Here is a 23488-nt window from a genome sequence, read left to right as displayed (position 1 = left end):
CAGCAAGGGGAAGAAGGAAAAGCATGGGAGGCGCCATTTTATTCCATTGGGGAAGAAGGAAAAGCGCGGGAGGCGCCATTTTATTCCATTGGGGAAGAAGAAAAAGCGTGGGAGGCGCCATTTTAAATCACCCAAGATGCGGAAGAGTGGCAGTATCACTGCTTTCGACAACGAGGTAGAAGACTGGACCACGTATGTGGAAAGAATTGAAGTGTACTGCAATGTCAATGAGGTGGCCAATGGAAAGAAGGCGTCGGTATTATTAAATTTGATGGGCGCGAGAACGTACGGCCTATTGCGGAATTTAATTACCCCAGCTAAACCAATGGAGAAAAGTTTTGAAGAGATTGTTAATATCTTACAGGAACACCTAAACCCTACACCGCTGCTGATAGCAGAAAGATTCAAGTTCCATAAAAGAAACCAGCACAAAGATGAGAACAATGCTGACTATCTTACAGAACTACGCAAGTTATCGAAGCACTGCCAGTTCGGAGCAGGACTGGCAGACACCTTAAGGGATAAGTTTGTCTGCGGGCTCCAGAGTGAAGGAACCCAGAAACGACTAATTTCGGAAAAGGACCTGACGGTAGAACAGGCTTTCAGCGTGGCAGTATCCTACGAAGCAGCAGCACGGGGAGCTGCGGAAATACAACAGAAACCACAAGAATACAGCGCTAACGAAATGGCGTATGGAGCAGAAAAGTGCTATCGCTGCGGCAGAACAACCCATGATCAGAAGGACTGCTGGTTTAAGGACAAAGTATGCAGGCAATGTGGGAAAATGGGACATATAGCAAGAGTCTGCAGGTCGGGAAAGAAAACCAACACTACAAGAACTACTAAGGAATAGTACAAGAAAGTAAAAAAAATGACAGACAGTAGTTTGGAAGATCAGGAGAGTGATAATGACTCCGGGAGCAGGAGACTAAGTTGTCTAAAGTTACACAACGTGATCGCAAAGGAGGATCACCGAACCATTTGGGTCACCCTCATGATAGCAGGGTCCCAAGTAAAGATGGAATTCGATACAGGATCAGCCCTAACTGTCATGAATCGACGAGACTATGAACGGATATTCTCACACATACCCTTAAAGGACACGTCCATTGTATTGAAGACATACACGGGGCAAAAAGTCTACCCCAGAGGAAAAATAAGGGTGCCAGTTAAATTCAACAGCAAGGAAACACAGAAACTGTATCTATATATACTACAAGATGGAGGACCACCATTATTGGGATGTGAATGGATCCGAAAAATACATTTGGATTGGCATTCCATTCAGGCTCTAACTGTGACTGACAAAAAGGATGATGACGTCACACCTGGACGATTGTCAAAAATTTTAACTGACGCGAAAGCGGTGTTCCAACAAGGACTTGGGACTCTAAAAGGAGTAAAGGCAATGATAAAAATCGAAGATAACGCAGACCCAAAATTTTTTAAGGCCAGACCGGTATCGTACGCGATCCACCCAGCCGTTGAAGCAGAACTGGAGAGTCTGGAGCATTCGGGGGTGCTGTCCAAGGTGGACTGGAGCGAGTGGGCCACACCCATCATTCCTGTAATGAAGAAATCATTGAGCAGCACGCCTGGGGAGCCGAAGAAGTTTCGCATCTGTGGGGACTTCAAGGTAACTGTGAACCCAGTCCTGCACACAGTACAATATCCACTTCCACGGATAGAAGATATTTTCGCCTCACTATCTGGAGGGAAACGCTTTACGAAGATTGATCTGGCCCAAGCGTATCTACAAATGGAGGTGGAAGAAGCATCTAGGAAATGCCTCACGATAAACACTCACAAAGGCCTTTACCAGTACAATCGACTGGTATTCGGGGTAGCATCAGCCCCGGCTATTTGGCAGAGGGCGATGGAACAAGTCCTGCAAGGGATCCCGGGGACCCAGTGTTATTTGGACGACATTCTGGTTACGGGCGAAAATGACAGTGAACACCTTGCCAACCTGGAGCAGGTGCTCACTAGATTGCAGGAATATGGGCTACGAGCCAACCGCCCCAAATGCGAGTTCTTCAGGAGACATTGTGGCCACATGATTGATGAGGAAGGGTTGCATAAGTCGCCAGACAAGATTGAGGCTGTAGTCAAGGCTCCAGCACCGGAAAATGTGTCGCAACTGAGGTCGTTTCTCGGGTTGGTGAACTACTACCATAAGTTCTTGCCGAATTTATCTACAATTCTGCACCCACTGAATGCCCTGCTGCAAACTGGAGTAACATGGAAATGGAGTGATGAGTGTAAGCGTGCCTTTCAGAAATGTAAATGCCTAATCACTTCAAATGAAGTATTGGCCCACTACAACCCAACACTACCGATTCGGTTGGCATGAGATGCGTCTCCCTACGGCATTGGAGCGGTGCTGTCACACAAATTTCTTGACGGTTCAGAGAGGCCAATAGCCTTTGCATCGTGCTCGTTAACCTCAGCCGAGCATAACTATCTGCACGGGCAGAAATTCACCCTACTGACTGACCATCAGCCCCTGGTCTCCGTTTTTAACCCAAAGAAGGGTGTTCCGGTGATGACGGCGCAACGGCTGCAAAGATGGTCACTTTTTCTCGGGGCACATCAGTACGACATAGAGTACAAGGGTACGAAACAGCATGGAAACGCTGATGGGCTGTCGCGCCTACCGTTGCCTACGGTAGAGGGAGCACCTGCAGTGGACCCTGTTGAGATATTCCATGCGACCATAGTCGAATGTCTACCTGTTACAAACTCAAGTATAGAGAAGGAAACCCGAAATGACCCGACACTCTCTCGGGTCTATGATTTGACGGTGAAGGGATGGCCAGCTCATGGCGACTCACTGTTGCCAGCATTCTCGCCAAGGAGAGAGCAGCTGTCAGTGTGCCGGGGGACCTTGATGTGTGGATCCCGAGTGGTAAATCCACCCAAGTTGAGAGACAGAGTGCTCAATGAGCTTCATGAGGGTCATCTGGGAGGGGTAAAAATGAAAAGCCTAGCCAGGGCTTATATGTGGTGGCCGGGAATCGATAAACAAATTGAGGACCTGACCAAGAGCTGCTCAGGATGCCAGAAAGTCCAAAATGCACCACCACAGGCCCCTCTACACCCATGGGAGTGGCCCTCATCTCCATGGCAACGGGTACACATTGATTTTGCTGGTCCATTTATGGACTCAATCTTTTTAATCGCCGTGGATGCCCATTCGAAATGGCCAGAGGTCATCAAAATGTCCACCACCACCACGGAGAAAACTATTGAAGTCCTACGGACCAACTTCACCAGGAATGGCTTGCCAGAACAGATTTGCTCCGACAATGGGCCACAGTTTGTGTCCTAGGATTTCCAGAGGTTTCTGAGGAATAATGGGGTGAAACATTACACATCTGCCCCATATCATCCAGCCACAAATGGATTGGCTGAGAGGTTTGTTCAGACCTTTAAAAAGGCAATAAAGGTGATGTATAATGACGACATACCACTACAACACAAGTTAGATAATTTCTTGTTTGCTTACCGGAATGCGACACATGCAGTCACCAACCAAGCTCCAGCCATAATGTTCTTCAACCGAAGGCTAAGATGTCGCCTGGATTTGCTCAAACCAAACATAAGACGAGATGTTGAGGATAAGCAATTCCAGCACATCAATGAGAAGCCAACCCGGAGCTTCAAGATAGGGCAACCAGTCTTGGCCCGCGACTACCGAACAGAAAAATGGCAGCCAGGAATGATATGCACACAGCAGGGACCATTAATGTACACAGTGGACGTTCACAGATCACAGAAACCCCACAGTGCAGATAGAGGCCATTTTGGCCCATCGAGCCTGCACCGACACATATCCCACCCGATCCCCGTAACCACTACACCAACACATATCCCACCCTATCTCCGTAACCCCACACATTTTAATCCCCCTAACACTAAGGGTCAATTTATCATAGCCAATCAACCTAACCTGCACATCTTTGGACTGTGGGAGGAAACCGGAGCACCCGGAGGAAACCCACGCAAACACGGGGAGAATGTGCAAACTCCACACAGACAGTCACCCGAGGCCGGATTCGAACCCGGGTCCCTGGCGCTGTGAGGCAACAGTGCTAACCACTATGCCACCGTTGGAGAGAGCATCGTGAGATGCCATGCTGACCAGATTCTAGAGTCACAGGAACAAGCCAAACCCATACCACGAGCATGTGCACCTGGTAATGAACTCGAAGTACAGATTGTGTCTACCTCAGAAGCAGTGGTATTGGAAGCTGACGAACCAACCAATGACAATGAGCCAGAATTGACTCCGCCACAAGAACAGGATACTCGAGAAAGGCGCTATCCAGTCAGGATCAGGAAGCCTCCTCAAAGACTGAACTTATAAATGATTACTTTCAGCTGATGTATATAGTACAGAGGCAATTGTAATTGTAATTAGTTATTATTTAGTTGTTAAATGAATGTTATGTACTGTTTATCTAAAAGGGGAGGAATTGTTGTGTATGTACCTTTAAGAGAAGAACTGATTTATACTGCAGTACTGGCAGTGACCACACCTGTATAAAAAGCCATAACAGGCTTCTGTACGTCAGTCTTAAGTTTACCCTCTGTTCAGTAAATACCTGTTTTATTGTTCTCCTGCAGTCCGTGTATTATTGATACTCGGACACTACAGGTCGGGACCCCGCTCCTGTCTCCATCCCGGCCTCTGGCAAGACTTTTGCCTGATACGGCTTGTTAAGCCCACCCAGCGCGTTTCCCAGCCAAATGAAGAAAGCAGGTCTGATGATGTCATTTGATGTTGCGTCATCAGACGGTTTCCTCTTCCCTTCCCATGGGCGGAAGGGACCTCCCCAGGAGACCAACACAATCTGGTTGCACATTGCACAGGAGGACACAAGCAGGGATGTTGTCGAGAGGACCAGGCTGCAGTGGCGCAAACCTTTCAATGATCTCAGTAGATCACGAAACGTTATTGCAAAGCCACACTCAAACTCATCCTGCTGTGCCTCTCATCACATCCCCATCACTCTGCCTTCCCTACCGTACTCCTGCACATCCTTACTCAAACCAACTTACCTTGCACCTCCAACCATCCCTCTCTATCTACATTATCACTTCCCCATCTCTCTAGCCACCCCTCATACCCACCCTCATCCTAGTCCAATCATACCAACTAACAACACACAGGGGTAAGCACTTGTCTATTTTAACCAATGTTCATGTGAAGTTTCTGTTAATGTGCTGTCAAACATTGAAATCTTTATTTTTAACACTTTGCTTCCTTGGGCAGATTTGTGTGTACCTTTGGAAGTGGCTGAATGAGTTGCAGTGAATGGTGAGACATAACAGTACCCCCTGCAATGCTGATGGGTGTGAAAAGAATGGCTTGGTCATTTTAGGGATGCTTTATGGTGTTGGTGTGGGGTGGTGCCAACCTGGTGCATGTGGCATGTGGCAGCCAGGGTATACAGCATCAAGTGAAGTAAATCTGGCTGTTGTGAGGCCATCCCTGGGCTGCAATGTTATCAGGTGCTGATGCCCTCTGTCCTGTGCAGCATCAGTTAATTGCGGAGAAGGTTGGTCTTGTTTTTGGTGATGCTGGTGTGCCTGGTGATGCTGGTGTGCCTGGTGATGCTGGTGTGCCTGGTGCTTCTGGTGTGCCTGGTATTGCTGATGTGCCTAGTGCTGCTGGTGTGCCTGGTGCTGCTGGTGTGCCTGCTTCTGCTGGTGATGCTGGTGCACCTGGTGCTGCTGGTGTGCCTGGTTCTGCTGGTGCTGCTGGTGCGCCTGGTGCTCCTGGTGCGCCTGGTGCTGCTTATGCACCTGGTGCTGCTGGTGTGCCTGGTGCTGCTGGTGTTCGGGCTGATTATAGTGGAATTCTGAAGAGCAAGGTGAGAGAGTATAAAGGTATAAAGTGCAACCATGCTGATGGAATAGATGGCAGGTGAAGTAGAGGTGACAGAAGCGATCTGTCATTGGTGGGAGAGGTAATGAGGTCAGACTGGATGGAGACTTGCGTAAAGACTTGCAGCATTCTGAATCTGTAGTGAAAATGCAGTGTAGAGTAATTAATGGCTAAGGGAACATTTCTCAATCAGCTGGGAGCTTTGACTTGACATTTGAAGCTGTCAACTCATCAGTGGAAACAATGGCCACTGACCTCCCACCTCAGCTTCACAGATGAGGTCTAGACACAGCGGGAAACTGGTGGGTGACCCATCAAATTCAAAAAGCTGGGGAAAAAAGCATTGTCAAGTGGCTGTAAACAAGCCACCAATGATTTTAATTGTCTCCTCCGCCGCTGCCTGTCGGGTCTGCTTTGCGCTGGCAGACCCAATATCAGGAAATTCCCGTGTGCATGTTTTGACAGCGCGTTCCTGACCCACTGTCAATCATTTTCAATTTAACAGCTGACCCACCATCCATCCCATCCACTGAGTGCTGGCAAAATTCTGGCCATTGTGTCTAATAGTGACTGTGTGTAATAAATTGTATCCTTATATAAGATGTCTTCTGTTGTTATTTTATTTAGTAAAGTGACTTTACGCCGTACAAGTTCAATGGATGAGACTGGGGAGATAGTCTGGCATTTAGCTCTCTGTCTGCTTCTGGCCTGGCTGATAGTTGGGGCAGCACTATCGAAAGGAATCAAATCTTCAGGAAAGGTAAAACGATTGGTGATGAATAGTTAAAACTCTGGTGACAAAGTACAGATTTCTGCAACAATTAAACTGGAATTTATGAATCATTTGTGAAGTGGGCTGCTTTATTTCACAGGTGATGTTAACAGTGGCTCTTTGGGGAGAGTGAGATCCATAATTTATGAGCACTGCAGGCCTGAGTGAGATCTGAAGATCTTTCTCCTGAGTGAAAGAACAGCAGCAATTCCCCAAACCCCTGAAATGTGCCCCTCATTCTAAGGGTTTCAGTCGCTGATACAGGACTGTGGGTGAATTTCCAATTGCTCTGGAAGGCTGGGCAGGGCTGGCTAAGTGAGTGAGCAGGTTAGGGTCCTGGTTTTGTTTGAGTGAAATGAGATTTGTCTGGACAATGAGAATGACAAAGAAACCCGAGGAGTAAATGTGAGGAGTTAAATATATTCATCACACTCTGATCTATTCTCCTGTTTAAATGTGTTACTTCTCTGAATATCAGATTGAAATACATTAGAATAATATTGTGCTATATAAATTCAGTTACAATATGCAGCTCAGTGTTAAATATACCCTTCATGTAGTTATTGCTCCTCCAAATGTCTTCTGCTTCATTCTCTGCTTAGATTACAATCCTATTAGTTTTCTATTCAATTGGATTCAATACTGTAAATATTGTACCAGCAATACAGGAAAATCTAACGAGCCACTCTCCATGGTCAGGTGGTGTATTTCACGGCGACATTCCCTTATGCGGTTCTGACCATACTTCTGATCCGAGGTGTTACCCTGGAGGGAGCCTACAAAGGAATTGAATTCTACATTGGAAGCCAGTCAGACTTCTCCAAACTGTCTGAAGCTGAGGTAAACACACCAGGATAATCCACAGAATTCCAGCTGTAATTTTCAGTCAAACTCTCTCATGTTTCACTTTAATTGCTTTTTTGTGTGCTTGGGATATTCAATTTAAATTCTGAGTGCTGCTTTTGGATAATTGTTCAAATGTGGGAAAACTAATTTCAATCATTGCATTTTGCTTCTGTAAAACCAGACACATTTTTAACTGATTAATTCTAAGGAGTTAGCTTATCATCTTCATGTTAGCAGACGGGAAGGGGTGGGAAGGGTTGTGATGGCAATAGAAGAGATAGGATGAAATTGGATAAGATGGGGTGACATGGAACACGATGCAATGAAATAAAAGCTATTTATTGATATTGAGAACTGATTTTTAATTTAGTTGGATTTTGCTGCCCTTTTGATATGGCTCTTTATTTTGTAGTTACAATATTTCCTTTGTTGCTGCTTTCAATAAAAGAATGGAGCTCACTGAGTGACAGTGTATATGCTGCAAGTAAAGGATCATCACTCACTAGATAACATGGCTGACGGTGGAAAGCATCGAAGTTCCTGAAGGGAATTTGGCAGCAAGTAGTAGACAGGGAGGCAGAACGATGGCCCTACTATTTAAGGGAGACACTATTGACCAGAGGGAACTTCATTCAGTCAGCTCACCATTGAGCTGTGGGACTAACCCACCTCTTGTTCCTCAGGGTTAATGTTGTTTTACCTGCTGAATAAGTTCAAGTAAAATCTCCCGGTGCTGACTAATTCTACCTTCTATTCACCAGGTCTGGAAAGATGCTGCAACACAAATTTTCTATTCTATCTCAGTGGGTTGGGGCAGCTTAATAACACTGTCATCCTACAACAAATTCCACAACAACTGCTACAGAGATACCATCATTGTCTGTGTTGTTAATTCTGCTACGAGTGTGTTTGCTGGATTTGCCATCTTCTCCATCCTTGGACACATGGCTCATGTACAAGACAAGCCTGTTTCACAGGTTGCACAGTCAGGTACCTGCAGACTCAAACTTTTTGGGCTGGATGGAGTGGGGCATCTCGCTGTGTGCCTCGTCAGTTAGACTTCTTTCTGCACCCTTCAGCTCATCATTTTTTGCCTTGTAACTCACTGGAAATGTGAGCTGATAACGAGGGCAACAGGGCATCTGGGATTTTAGAGAATGGCTGGACCAACAGTGTAGCTTGTCGATGAGTTTTTAGGATTAAGAAAGCAACAGAGGAACAGCGGAGAAGGCGGGTAAATTAGATTCAAATCATGTACAGATGGAGAAATACAGAGAGGGAAAGAAAGATTGGGTTAAGAGACAGAGAGAGAAATAGACAAAAAGGAAAAGTAAGAAAGCAATTTTAGAATTTTAAATTTGTCATTTTGAAAATCTCCAACAACTGGCGATGTGCAGGAATGAAATTGACCCATTTAAATTGTTTCCGTTAAGACTAGAAATGTTGATTGACATTGCATTAACAGTTAAAACATTGTTGAAAAGGTACTTAGGGGGAAAAATTCATCAGCGACCATATTAGGTCGCTAACATCGCCTGGGCACTAAATTTAGCACCTGGCAAAAAATAGAGCCAGCGATCACTAACTTCAGTTTTAGCGCACCAAGAGGTAGGTGGATCATTAATTCAAGCTCCACTTCCTTAGAGCACTAACCCCGAATATCGGGGTGGTGTGTTCTGCGGCGCTGCGCACTGGGCCACGGAGCGCTGCCGCATAGAAGGGCTCTTCCCCCCATTAAAGGGGAGGGCCGAAGCCCAAATCTCTGTGGGGCCCCACCTGGACCACTGGGGAGTGGGGTGTTGTGCCAGCAGCCCGGAAGACAAGAGGAGGCATGGACCCCGCGTTCAAAGACACAACGGGCCGCAACAAGTAAGTCGGCTGATTTTTTTTTCCCCCCACACGCCACCTCCCCTTTACTTAGCACGGCTCCTGCCGCTCCGTTCCCGCCCCCTGAATCGGTCACTGTCATCGCCGGACACAGATTCAGGGGGCGCGGGACAATTTTGCAGGCGGGGCAAAAATGGGGCGCTGTGCATGGTGATGACATTGTCATCGCCTGTTCAGTAGAGCGGGGTGCTACCGGTTACTGCCGCCAAACTCGCGCTGAATTTAGCGGGAGTCGTTAGCGGCATCGCGCCCGGGCGAAAAGTCGTTTGCACTAACCAGAAGCGCAAATGCGCCAAATTTCTAGCTTTTACACTCTTAATTACCAGACATAGCTTTCTGCTGCAAGTTTGATGGGCAATTAATCTGCAAATCCAGCAAGTTCTTAAAAATAACTGGGAGGCTGAGGGCAAGATGTTGTTTGTGCGAAGCAAATGGCGGAGCGACGTAAATCGACCCAGATTCATAACTCACGCCATATCACTTAATCCCCTGAATTTGCTGGTTGGTTTGCACATTAATAATGTTTCCAAACTGTGAGATAAAACCCAACAATCTCAGCCTTTGCACTCTGTTGGCAAAATCTGGATCCAGTAGTTTTAAACTTGAAATAGTTTAACATAAACTTGCTAAAGTTTAAACAAGTTACCACAGCACTAACTGACCAGCTGCTTGTAATTCACAAACAGGAATAACCAGAGCTGGTAAAATATCAACCAGGGTCACACAGTTTATACCATCTCTCTGAAATCAATCATCTGTTAGATATGAAATTATACACAATTGTTCCAGATTACAGGCACTGACAATAATCAATACTTGGATCCACAGCAGTAATTCTGGTGGAAAGTGATATTCAGACCCTAAAGTACCACACAATTAAATGGTGGCTGGATTATACTGGACAGGGATTGAAGCTGAATAATGAGCTGGAGTATCTGGAGATTGACAGAATTGTTTGTTCAACCTTTTCTCTTAAATGTGAGAAAATCAAATAGAAACAGAACAGGATATCACAGAGCAATCAATTAACATTATATAGGCCTAGAAATTGAGTGGGGTCAGCGCCCATTTAGAGGCGCTAGAGGGCCTAGCGCCGCAGTTATAGCCGCTTCTGAAATTGACTAGGGCCCTACCATCGGCGTTACACCGGTTGCGCTGCGCCGGCACCGATGACGTCATCGGTGTGCGCAGCGTCCCGGTTGCCATGGTAACGCGCCCGAACGCCGAAATTCAGTTGCGGCCGCCTCGCCCGTGGCAGCTGCAACCAACGATTTTTCAGAAGTGCCTTCATGGTCCTAGCGCCGGCGCATTAAGGTGGCGCGGCAGCCGGCCGCTTTCCCGGCGGCCGCCTGCCCGCACCTCCCTCCCCGGACTCCTCCACCACCCCCCCGCGGCACAGATGTGTGTGGGCCGAGAGCCCGGCACTTCTCCGAGGTGCCGGGCTCATTTTTTCCCCGAATCCAACGGCCAGCGGGCGGCTGCAGGCAGCTCCTCCTTAACAGAAGGAGGAGGCCTGCAGTACCCCAGCCTGCCGCACCGCATCGGGTGCCGCAGCGGGGGATTAGCGCCGCAATCCTGCAGTCAGCGCCCATTGGGAGGCGCTGACACCCTCCAGTAGCGCCCGCAGCCGTCTGGGCGCGGCGCTACTGAATTTTTGGCGCGCGCAGCGGGACTTAGCGCCGGCGCAAAATTTCCGGCGCTAAAGCCCTGGCGCGGGCCCAACTCAATTTCTAGGCCTATAAGTGCACAATGTAGGGCCAGTGATTTCCATTATAAATACATCATATATTGCCAATGTTTTACATTTTATGAAAGAAAATACTGAATTAATTCAAACCTTAAGTATTTATAATTTGAATCACTTTCATCATATGTATTTCTAAGTTAATCAGAGGTAGTTATTATTTATTGATAATATCAATTACTGGCACTGTAGTATGTACTCAAATTGTAAAATACGGAGAGTACATTTTGTTTATATAAAGTTTTGATGTGAAATGTGAGATGCACTAAATCACTCCGTGCAGCACCAGTTATGCCTGTAGATGGCACTGTAATGGGTAATTAGAATGATAACCAGGTAATGTTACATCAAAACACAGGAAAAATTCGGCATTGACCATTTTGGGGTGCTAACATCACCTGGACGCTAAGTTTAGTGCCTGCCGCTAATTGGTGCTGGTGACCACGAAATTGAGTTTTAGCTCCCCAAGAGGGAAGTCGAGTACTAAATCAAGCGCTTCACTTCCTTCTTAATGCGCTAATGTTGGAGTGCGGGGCTAGACCAGCAGCACTGCACACTGGGCTGTGCAGCACTGCCGTGTTCAAAGGCTCCTTACCTCCCTTAAAGGGAAGGGCCATCGCTGCAGGCTCTGCAATTTAAAAAGCACCTACGTGGACCACCAAGGCAGCCGCGGTCCCACGCGATCAGCCCGGCACTCAAGCAGAGTACCGGGCTGATTGATCATGGGCAGGATCCCACGAAAAAAAGTCGAACAGGAAAGGTAAGTTTTTTTTCCCACTTACCTCGGCCATGTCACCTTTACTCTTCGCCCCCGAAGCAGCCAACCGCCCGATTCTCGCCTTCCGCAGCTGTTGATGTTTTTGACTGGAGCTGCTGCAGGGGCTAAAGTCAATTTTAGGCCCGGGGCGCTACTGGGGCGATGCACATGATGATGACATCATGATCTCTGGGCGAAGGAGATCGGGGTGCAACGCTGCAGCACCGCCGCAAAACCCCCGCCGAATATGGAAGGAATCAGTGCCAGCGCCGCGCCCAGTCGCAAAGCCATTTGCGCCCCGTTAGTGCCCCCTGGAGGCGCTAACAGGAGGCACAAGAGCACCCAATTTCACCACCACAGACTACATATTCAAATATCCTGGACACTGGGAGCTGCTGCAGTCTGTGTCTGACAAGTAAACACTCTGCTCAGGTATTCCCCTCCCATCCCCATTCTCCCCTGTTACACTCTACTTTTAAATGCTGCTCTCACCGAATGTGCTGGGGAGTCTTACCTGGCACGTAAACATCACGCAGAACTCACAATGTGTTACTCCTTCGAAATATTATAAAAACATAATATAGAATCAGAGATTTATATTATAAGTACATTATATAATGTCAGAGATTTCTATTATAAGTACATAATACTGTCAGTGATACATGTTATAAATAAATAATATAGGTGGCTAAAGAGGATAGCGCCCGAAAATTGGCGCAGGTATTGCGATGCGCGATTAACCTGTGCCCGATGATTGAAATGCAGCCAACACGTCAACTTTGTGCTGCCTACTCATGAACATGATTTCAGGATCCATAAGAACATAAGAAAATCAAAGTTAGGAGCAGGAGTAGACGATACGGCCCCTCGAGCCTGCTCCGCCATTCTCTTATTTTATTTGTTTCTGGGATGTGGGTGTTACTGGCAAGGCCGGCATTTATTGCCCATCCCTAATTGCCCTTTAGAAGGTGGTGGTGAGCTGCTTTCTTGAACCGCTGCAGCCTGTGTGGTGAAGGTACTCCCACAGTGCTGTTAGGGAGGGAGTTGCAGGATTTTGAACCAGCGACGATGAAGAATCGGCGATATACTTCTAAATCAGGATGGTGTGTGACTTGGAGGGGAACTTGGAAGTGGTGGTGTTCCCATGCGTCTGCTGCCCTTGTCCTCCTAGGTGGAAGAGGTTGTGGGTTTGGGAGGTGCTGTCCTCGCTCAGGAAGACAGCATTCATCCTCCCAACCCTCCCACTGCACTTGCTGTTGCCTGTCAGCCAGCCACCCTAGACTGTTGATGCTGAGGCTGTGATGGTACAGTCTGCAGCTGGGCATTCTAGGCCCAGAGCTGCTCAAGGTCATCCTCTAAGGCCATCTGCAGTCTCCCCGACAGAAAGTCAGCAGCCCTCCATCAGACATGCTGCAGCCACTGGCATAGGAGCACTAGGACAGGCAAAGGCACACAGAAGACAGACACTAAGGGAATGCACAAGGGTGATTATTTGACTTTTGTACGCAATATGGCATGGTTTATTTTATAAATTTGGTTTAGATTGTTTATTTCGTGTTGGCTTTTATTTTTCCATTGTGGTCAAGCAGACGCTGTGATGGTCAATGACAGAGGGATGTTAAGGTGTGGGACTGTTGGTGAATGGGGAATTGGGGTTGCGGTTACTGGTATCGCACTCGAATGTGTTCTTCACGTACAGCCCGGGCAGAAAGGGGCTGTCTGGGTCCTCCTCCCTGCCTCTTCCTCTTTCTCCTCGCCTCTTCCTCCTCCTCCTCCGCTGCTCGCTATATATCTGGTGGCAAGGGCTGTGCCCTCATGATAGCGAGGCTGTGCAGCATGTGCAGCAGACCACCACAAATCTTGATACCCGCTCTGCAGGACTCTTCCAGAGCGGTCCAGGCAGCAGAAGCATTGTTTCAGCAGGCCAATGGTCTACTCTATCTCTTTTTCTTCTTAGGCAGTCCCTCGGAACCGAGGTTGACTTGCTTCCACATTAAAAATGAGTTCGCAGGTGACTGATGAGTCCAATGCGGGGCGTAAAGTCTCTGTCACAGGTGGGGCAGACGGTGGTTGAAGGGGAGGGTGGGTGGGTGCTTGGGTTGACGTGCGCTTGGCTTCCGCTTGCTCCCGGCGAATAGACTCGAGGTGTTCAGTGCCTTCCCGGATGCCTCTCCTCCACTTTGTGCGGTCTTGTGCCAGGGATTCCCAGGTGTCGATGGAGATGTTACAATTTTCCAAGGAGGCTTTGAGGGTGTCCTTGAACCATTTCCTCTGCCCACCAGGGGCTCTCTTGCCATGCCGGAGCTCCGAGTAGAGCGCTTGTTTTGGGAGTCTCGTATCGGGCATGCGGACAATGCGACCCGTCCATCAGAGCTGATTGAGCGTGGTCAAAGCTTCGATGCTGGGGATGTTGGCCTGAGCAAGAACACTGATGTTGGTGCGCCTAACCTGCCAATGGATTTGCAGGACCTTGCGGAGGCTGCGTTGGTGGTACCTCTCCAGTGCTTTGAGGTGCCTGTGTACATGGTCCATGTCTCTGAGGCATACTGCAGGGCGGATATCACTGCTGCTCTGTAGACCATGAGCTTAGTGCCGGGTTTGAGGTCCTGGTCTTCAAACACTCTCTTCCTCAGGCGACCGAAGGCTGCACTGGCACATTGAAGGCAGTGTTGGACTTCGTCATCGACGTCTGCCCTTGTTGACAGTAGGCTCCCGAGATATGGAAATTGGTCCATGTTGTCCAAGGCCTTGTCGTGGATTTTAATAAACGGGGGGCAGTAATGTGTGGCAGGAGCAGGTTGGTAGAGGACCTTTGTCTTACGGATGTTTGTGTAAGGCCCATCCTCTCGTACGCTTCGGTGAAGGTGTTGATGATGGTTTGGAGTTCGATCTCCGAGTGAGCGCAGACGCAAGCGTCGTCTGCACACTGTAATTCGATGACAGAGGACGGGACGACCTTGGATCTGGACTGGAGGCGACGAAGGTTGAACAGTTTCCCGTTTGTTCTGTAAATTAGCTCTGCTCCAGTGGGGAGCTTACTGAGGGTGAGATGGAGCATTGCAGCAAGGAAGATTGAGAAGAGCGGTGGTGCGATGACACAGCTTTGTTTGACCCCAGTTCGTACGTGAATTGGGTCTGTGGTGGAACCATTGGTCAGGATCATGGCTTGCATGTCATCATGAAGCAGGTGGAGGATGGTGACAAACTTTTGAGGGCAGCCGAATTTGAGGAGGGCAGTACATAATCCCTCATGGTTGACAGTGTTGAAGGCCTTTGTGAGATCAAAGAAGGCCATGTACAGCGGTTGGTGCTGTTCCCTGCATTTCTCTTGTAATTGACGTGCTGTGAAGATCACGTTCATTGTGCCCCTTAGTGGACGGAATCCACATTGCGACTCTGGGAGGAGCTCTTCGGCCACTGGGAGAAGGCGATTGAGGAAGATTCTTGTGATGACTTTCCATGTGGCAGACAGCAGGGAAACTCCTCTGTAATTACCGCAATCAGACTTGTCACCTTTCTTGAAGATGGTCACAATTATGGCGTCTCTGAGATCCCCTGGCATGCTCTCCTCCTTCCAGATAAGAGAAATTAGTTCATGAATTCGCGCCAGTAGTGCTTCTCCACCATGCTTTATGCCTCGGCGGGGATTCCATCTGCTCCTGAGGCCTTGTTGTTCTTCAGTTGCCGGATGGCCTTTTCAACCTCATACCGGGCTGGGGTTGTGCTGAGATGGTGCGGGTAGCATGCTGTGGGATGGAGTTGAGGACACTCGCGGCGAAGACAGAGTCACGGTGAAGGAGATCTTTGAAGTGCTCCTTCCAGTGGGCACTGACTGCCTCTCTGTCCTTGATGAGTACCTCTCCGTTCTTGGCCCACAGTGGGGTAGGGCTTTGGGTGCTTGGGCCATAGATGGTCTTGACTGCGCTAAAGAACCCACGCACGCCGTGGTTGTCAGCTAGCTGCTGGCTCTCCTGCGCTTTCTCCACCCACCATCTTTTCTTTAGGTCACGAGTTTTCTGTTGGACCTCGGCCTTCAGGCTTCTGTAGAACTACTTTCTTGCTCCCGAGTTCTGTTGCTGTTTCCAGATCAGGAATGCCTTGCGCTTGTGACTTATTAATTCCTGGATCTCCTGGTCGTTCTCGTCGAACCAGTCTTGGTGTTTCCTGGTCGAGTGACCGAGCGTCTCTTCACAGGTGCTGACTATGGAGGCCTTGAGTGCAGACCAGGCGCTGTGGACACTCTGTGTCTCTGCATCACTGGGAGTCGTCAAGTTGTTTGTGAGGCGCAGGCTGAATAGGGCTTTCTTACCGGGGTCTTTGAGTGCTCCAGCGTTAATTTTCCTGTGGCATTGTTTCTGTTGCCACTGCTGTTTTGGGGCTACATTAATGGAGATGACAGAGCAGATTAGACAGTGGTCTGTCAGCAGTCGTCGGCTCCTGTCATGGCGCGGGTGATGGACGTCCTTGCGGTCCCTCGCTCGGACGATGGTGTAGGGCAACAGATGCCAGTGCTTGGAGCAAGGGTGCTGCCATGAAGCCTTGTACTTGTCTCTCTGACGGAACAAGGTGTTGGTTATGGCAAGGCCATGTTCTAAGCATTTTGGCAGGAGGAGGGTATCATTGGAGTTGGCTTTCCCTACCCACTCTCTGTCGATCACACCGCCCCAGAGGTCTGTATCCTTTCCAACTCTGGCGTTATAGTCACCAAGGAGGATCAGCTTGTTGCCCGTTGGGACTCGGGACAGCGATTGTTCGAGGCTGGAGTAGAATTCCTCTTTGGTCTCTACTGAGGCTTCCAGTGTTGGGGCGTACGCACTGATGACTGTAGCGCACTGGTTCCGGGCTAGGGTGAGCCGAAAAGTCATGAGGCGCTCGTTTATACCGTTTGGGCATCTCAGACTCTCCTATCAGTTCAATTTTTATGGTGAAGCCTATCCCATGGAGGCGGTGTTCATCTTCAGGTTTGCCTTTCCAGAAGAAGGTGTAGCCAGCGCGTTGCTCCTTGAGCTGGCCTTCCCCTGCCTGCTGGGTCTCACTCTATCACATATTGTGTGGCAGTTGGCTTTCATTGTATGTATGCTGTGCACGTGTGTGTGTGTGCAACTGAGTCATCAGCCATGCCATCAGCAGATAGCACTTGTCGCCCAGTAGCCACCCTTGGTTTGCAGCTGCCACAGAATACAGACTGCCGCAGAATACCGGGATGCCGGGCATTGACCTGCATGGTTCGCTGCATATGGTCGCACACCAGCTGGACGTTGAGGGAGTGGAATCCCTTTCAGTTCCGGTATATGGCAGAGTTGACAGGCAGTGCCCACAAAGCAATGTGCATGCAGTCAATGGAACACTGCACCATGGGGCAGCCTGCAATCCTTGTGAAGCTGCGTGCTCGCTCTGCCTGCTTGTCTCTGGCAAGAGAGAATGAGGTGTAGTTAGCTCTCTTTGAATAGAGAGCCTCAGTGACCTCCCTTATGCAATAGTAGACAGCAATTGCAAATATCTCCAGCTCCAGCCTGGAAGGAGTCCGATGTATAAAATTTCAAAGCCATCGTCACTCTCACAGCCACTGGCAATGTGGTCCTCACCTTGCTCTGAGGCTGCAGTTGTGGCTGCGGCAGGTGGCTGATTTCAGTGAGGGCTTCCTCCAAGTGGAATTCCTACTCGTGCACCCATGTACGGCAGCAAGTGGTTTGTGCAGAAGCCTTGAAGTCAGCAAAAAGTCCTTCAGCACCCGCCACACCAGTCCCTGTAGACTTTTGCAACTTGAAACAACTACAGTAAACACCAAACACTTGTAGAATCGTAGCAATAGCGAGAAGAAATCAACCAGCAAGTAACCCGTAATTAGTTGATGATCCCTTTGAATAGCGCTGGTGGGGGGGTCCTTCCTGCTGCTGAATGCATGTTCAGTTGTGTGAGGTTAAGAGAGGGTGCTGGCTGGAGCATTGAGCTCCAAAATGGCACTAATAGTGTCGAGATATCATGAGCTGCTTGCTCTACATACCACTGGCTGATGTTCTCTGTGCGCGTGCTAGCGCCTGCACCAATATGGCGTCCAGCACAATTCGCCCCACAAGTGTGTGCATACGCTGCGGTGCCATTTTGGAGGTCTATGGGCACTCGTAGTGCCCAAAAAAGGGGCACTGGCCATCCTAAGTTCACGCTGAAAGAGTCAGTGATTTATATTATAAATAATGGGCCAGAAATTCAGGTTCCCACGGGTAAGTACGCGCTGGGTACTCACGCATAGGCCCAACGAAAGTGCCAGTTTTGTGCATGCACTGCGCATGCATGGGAAACCGAAACTTCCGTTCCCTTAAAGGAAGGGGTTCACAGGTTGAACGTGTGCGCCGGAGAGGCAGCGCGTACACCTGGAACTTCCGGTTTTTTTTCAGCTTTCTCCGGGAGGGTAAGTTTCCAGCAGCTACACTTGTAAAATGTAGTTGCAAGGCCTGCTTTTAACAAGGTAAGTGGTGAATTAAGTTAAATTAAAACAATTTTTCCACAGGTTTATTATTTTTAAATACTTTAAAGAAAGGTTAAGTTAATTTTTAGCCCCATTAGAAACTGTAATTAATTTTTTCAAAAATTTAAATTATTGTTTAAAATAGTTATTTTATGTAATTTATAGTTATTCTAAAAATGTGATAAAAAAAAAATTATTTGAAGTTTTAGTGATGTTTTGGGGCTGAATTGTATTCATAGATTTGACAGCTCTTCCTGTCAAATTTATGAGTGGGCATTCCCTGCTACCATTGGCTCTCCATGGCCCACGTGATCCCAGGGGACGCTTCGAACTGACTGCGCCCCTGGGCTACGCAAGCACTGCGCGCCGGCAGTTGGAGGAGGCTCAGGATTGGAATCCCATGCGGGCCCACAGCACAATGGCCAGCGCGCTAGGTAAATGCAGGTCGGAGGCTTGCACCCGCAGGAAGCCTCCAACCTGAATTTCTGGGCCAATATTAGTGCCCCGAAAAAGTTAGCGTCCCCGTGGCCGATTTTCCCAGGTAGTGCCCCGAGAGCCAATATCGCGGCACGACGTGCCACAGCGCCACGCGCAACAGCATGTAGCGCCACGCGCAACAGCACATAGCGCCACGGTACTGCAGGCCTTCCTCCTCTTATTAAAGGGGAGAGTCCTGGTGCAGCACGTCCCGGTGCCCAGCTGGACCACCAGGGATCGGGAGTGCCCGCAAACAAGCCCGGCACTCAAGAGGAGTGCCGGGCTCACGGAGAGCAGCCGGAACCCCACGGAGGGGCTTCACGGGGGCCGGGGACAGCAACGGGGGCAGGTGCTGGCAGGCGGCCAGCAACAAAAATGGCCGCCTGCCACCTCCCCTTTAACTAGCAACTGACCCTGGCAGACATAGCGTTCGGCGGTAAGTCGGGGGGTGCCACGCAATATTACAGCCGGGGCATGAGCGGGGCGCTGCGCATGGCAATTACATCATCGCCGGTGGCGCAGCGCCGCCGCTAACCTCCCACTGAATTTTGCAGGAGGCGTTAGTGGCGCAGCGCCCAGATGCTAGTTGATTTGCGCAAATCAACCGAATTTAGCCCCCTTCATAATTTATATTATAAATACATAATATAGAGTCAGTTATTTATTATATATACATATCATTGCATAGTTGTAACTATAATGTAATCCATTCAGCAAATTTTGATAAATTTTTGAAAATCTGGATTCTAAAGATTCAATGTCAGTTTACAGTATTTCTTTTTTAAGCACCATTAATTGCACCATTTCTATTGTATCCACTGTTTAGGTTTCAGTTTGGCTTTCATTGCCTACCCCGAGGCTCTTGCACATTTGCCGTGGGCACCTTTATGGTCCATTTTATTTTTCTTCATGCTGGTCACTCTGGGAATCGACACTCAATTTGCAGCTGTAGGCAAGAATGACATTACTTCATTTAACCAATCACTTTACACTTTTATAAAAGGAAGTTATGTAAATTATTATGTTTATAATATAAGGTGAGAAATTACTGCTGGTGATGTTAGTGGACGAATGTGTAATTTTTTTTGTGGCAATTCTCTGCTCACGGCCTTAATGGAGCATCAACCTGTTTGTTTTAAATGGGTTAACACCTGCAGTAAAGTAACATTCAGGGGAAGTCACCCCAATATCTGGTACAGTTCATAGTACAATTTCTGTTAGCTTTTTATTGCAGTGGTTTTGAACCTCACTGTTCAGGTTATAATTCCTTTCCCTGTTCTTTTTCCCAAACTGTACCACCTCACATTTCTCAGCTTGTGCTCAGCTACTGCTGCACACTGTCTGAGGTTAATAATTATGCAGATTGAGGTACATCCCTAAAAGTTTCCCACACAACAGAGTAACAGGAACAGGATGGGGTAAAATGCATGTTTCAGAGAGCGGACTCATGGACAGAGGAAGCTCTCCTCATCTGCTCTTCTGGTCTGCAGGGCTTTGGTCTCTCCAGTGGTGGGTTTCTCTGGGACTGTGTAAATTATTAATTAATTACTGATCTTATTTAGCATTTTATTTCAACAGAAACAATTATAACAGCCCTGCTGGACCAGTTCCCTAAGTTTCTGCGATCAAAGCGCCTTTATCTGACAACTGGTGTTTGCTTGTTATTTTATTTCCTTGGCCTTGTATGTGTAACACAGGTATGTTGTCCTTTAATAGTTTGCTACTTTTCCACATGTAGAGCTGGTTATAGCCCTGTGAAATCAGAAATTTCACAGGAGTAAGTAATAAAGAAGGACCTGGTGTGTTGGTCCTGTTGTTTTTCCATTTGTTTAATATTGTGCAGTGATGGTGTGGGACTGACTGACCCTTCCCCATCTACTGTTACTAAATACAGAGCCTGGTTAAAGAGATGAAACTCCGCTTTGTTCTCACCCTGTGAATCAGATTTACATTGTGTTCATTTTAAATCAGCAGGATATTGTTGGAAATCTTCTCTTTCAATGTAGGGATGACTAGTTTGGTAAGTTTCTTTCTCAGTGTTAGTTTGACTCAGTTGGTAACACTCTCCCCTCTGATCAGAAGATTGTGGCTTGTAAACCCCAACCCAGGATTTAAGCCCATAATCTAGGCTGACACTTCAGTGCAGTGCTGAGGGAGTGCTGCATCATCAGAACTGGAGGCTGTTGTGGTATTGGGGAGCTATGATGTGGTGGGAATATCAGAAACATGGGTGAATACAGGGTGTGGAAATGAAAATAATATTCAGAAGAAATGGCTTGCACAAATCGTGCAGGGAGATAAGAGACAGGACTTACTGCAATAAATGCAAGAAAATGCAGAAGCACGTTAAAAGATGATAAGAGAGACAAAGGGAGATTTGGTAGAAGGCATTGCAGTTGAGGCTAAGCTTAACAATAAAATAGTTCCTTCAGTACCATGACAGCAGGAAGGCAGCAGAGAGGATGTAGAAAACATAAAAGACTCAAACAGCTTGAATCTGAAATGAATAAAATGTGTGAAAATCCTGAATGCTGACCGTCTCCAAGTACTCACAAGAGAAAATATGAGCAACAAGCCCTCTCCAGACTGCGATATCCCAAGCAAAATCAATAACTTCTTCATAAATTACATGAAAGTCAAAGACAGTGCAAATGGGCTTAAAACATAGAAAAAAAACCTAGGGCTGCATGGTGTTTACTCCAGAGCACCGAGAGAGACTAGGGAGGAGATCTCTGAAGCACTGACAATCATTGTGATGGAGGCAATGAATGCTGGAGTTGAGAGTGGATGGCACACATACTTCATGAATGGTGTGAAACAGCTAAAAATGAAGCTGAACAAGACCAAGGAATCATAGTAGACACAACGGTAAACAGGTCCAACCAATACAGATCAGCAACAACAAACCCAAACAGCATGTTCAACTACATCACAACAATGGTAGAATATAATCAGAGGAGGAGATCATCACACTTTATAGTGCTCTGGTCAGACCCCACCTTGACTATCACATCCAGTTCTTCCAAGAAAGGAGCGACACATTCAAGCACAGGAGGCCGTGCAGAGAAGAGCCACAGGCTGATCCTCAGTGTCAGGGGTTTGAGATTTGAGGACAGACTGGAGAAATTGGGCTTTTCAGCCTGGAGACGGGGCATCAGAGAGGTCATCATATAGAGAAATCTAAGAGTGTTAATGATATAGAAATAGTTAATCTGTGGCACATGGGAGGATGGCTTCAAACTGGTAAGAGTAATTTTAGAGCTGATATCAGGAAATTCTCCAGCACACAGAGTGGAACTAATTTCCTCATCGAGCAGTGGAGGATAAAACCCTGGAATCATTGAAGAGACAATCAGATGCTGCAATGGTGAGATGTTAGCATCGCCCTTAATGGTTGAATAAAGATGGGCTGAATGGCCTTCCTCATCCATTATTATGTCGTGGTCTCTAAACTGGCTACTGCATTTACCCACATAACCATGTTAACGGGACGATGCATTGCGACTGGGCCAGAAGTGGCAGATGCAATTTAATAAAGGGAAAAGTAATGTTGTGAGATCCAGCAGAGGGAAGGTTGATGTGGAGTTTGTGTTAAATGGGAATGTAGCTGAGGTATTGGAAAAGGAGAGAAATCTTGGGGATTTTCATAGACAAGTCACTAAAACCATTAGCACAATGGTCCCAGGCAATTAAAAAAGGAGACGGGATGGTGAGATGCATAGCAAGGGGCATAACGCATAAACTCAGGAGTCCTTGGCCCTAGTGAGATCACATCTGGAGAACTGTGAGCACTTTTGGTCTGCCCCTTTCAAAAAGGACGTTCAGTTATTGAACAGCTACACAGTTGTTCCAAGAACTTAAAGGAATGAGGAAAAATTGAGCTAATAAGTTAGAATTGGGTGGTTTGTAGTTGAGTAAAAGCGTAATTTTTCATATTCCATTAATCACTTATTTTGAATGTTAGAATGTTATGGTTTTCTCATGCAAAATTTTCTAATTTTCCATTTAATTTTAGGCTGGGATTTACTGGTTAAATTTAATTGATTATTTCTGTACTGGATGGATTCTCATTACAATTGCTGTGCTGGAACTCATCGGTCTAAGCTGGATCTACGGTAAGTACAACAGGGAAAGCAGTGAAACAAAATAAAATAATTCAATTAATAAGTGTTATGTTCATTAATAACTAGTCGTTTTTATTAAGAACAGCTAGCTTTTGCTAGACACTTTATTGAGCACATGTGGACTAGGTACAGTATCTGTAGAGGCCTCCATCTTGACTGCTGCCTTGTGGGTAGCCTAGTGCATCATGGGTAGCCCACTCTTATATACATACAGCACCACCTAGTATACCATTCCAGAATGACAGGTTACTGATCATTACATCCCCCTTTCTTTGAGGTTAAACAAAATCAGTATCAATCAATATCAATCAATAACAACATAAACATCTTCAACAGTCAATACATTTCCAATGTAGTTTTCTTTGTACTCAAAGATTAAGTCTATCAGGCTTTTTTACTTCACGTGTGGATCTTCTCAGCACAGGTAAGTCTGATGTGTTTTCATGAGAGCCTGTATGTGTATTTGTGTTAGATTGTTCTGGTGGTGAGTGACAAGATTCAGTTGCGGCATTGTCATCGATT

At 47.3% G+C, this 23488-nt stretch overlaps 1 protein-coding gene across 1 annotated transcript in view; it reads left to right on the top strand.

Annotated features, from left to right (window-relative positions):
• The window catches only part of LOC147110222 (sodium- and chloride-dependent neutral and basic amino acid transporter B(0+)-like), a 30704-nt gene extending 7712 nt beyond the window's left edge, over positions 1-22992 (top strand). Inside the window, exons 3-8 of the mRNA XM_086002498.1 lie at positions 6521-6653; positions 7365-7505; positions 8273-8501; positions 19669-19794; positions 20421-20539; positions 22858-22992. Coding sequence (XP_085858624.1) covers positions 6521-6653; positions 7365-7505; positions 8273-8501; positions 19669-19794; positions 20421-20539; positions 22858-22992 — 883 coding nt within the window. The remainder of the gene's footprint in view (positions 1-6520; positions 6654-7364; positions 7506-8272; positions 8502-19668; positions 19795-20420; positions 20540-22857) is intronic.
• Positions 22993-23488: the final 496 nt, after the last annotated feature.

This window comes from Somniosus microcephalus, chromosome 12 (assembly GCF_052327205.1).
Source record: "Somniosus microcephalus isolate GS21.2 chromosome 12, FLI_Smic_1.0, whole genome shotgun sequence".
In the NCBI taxonomy this organism is placed as follows: Eukaryota; Metazoa; Chordata; class Chondrichthyes; order Squaliformes; family Somniosidae; genus Somniosus; species Somniosus microcephalus.
This window is presented reverse-complemented; position numbering and strand designations above follow the sequence as displayed.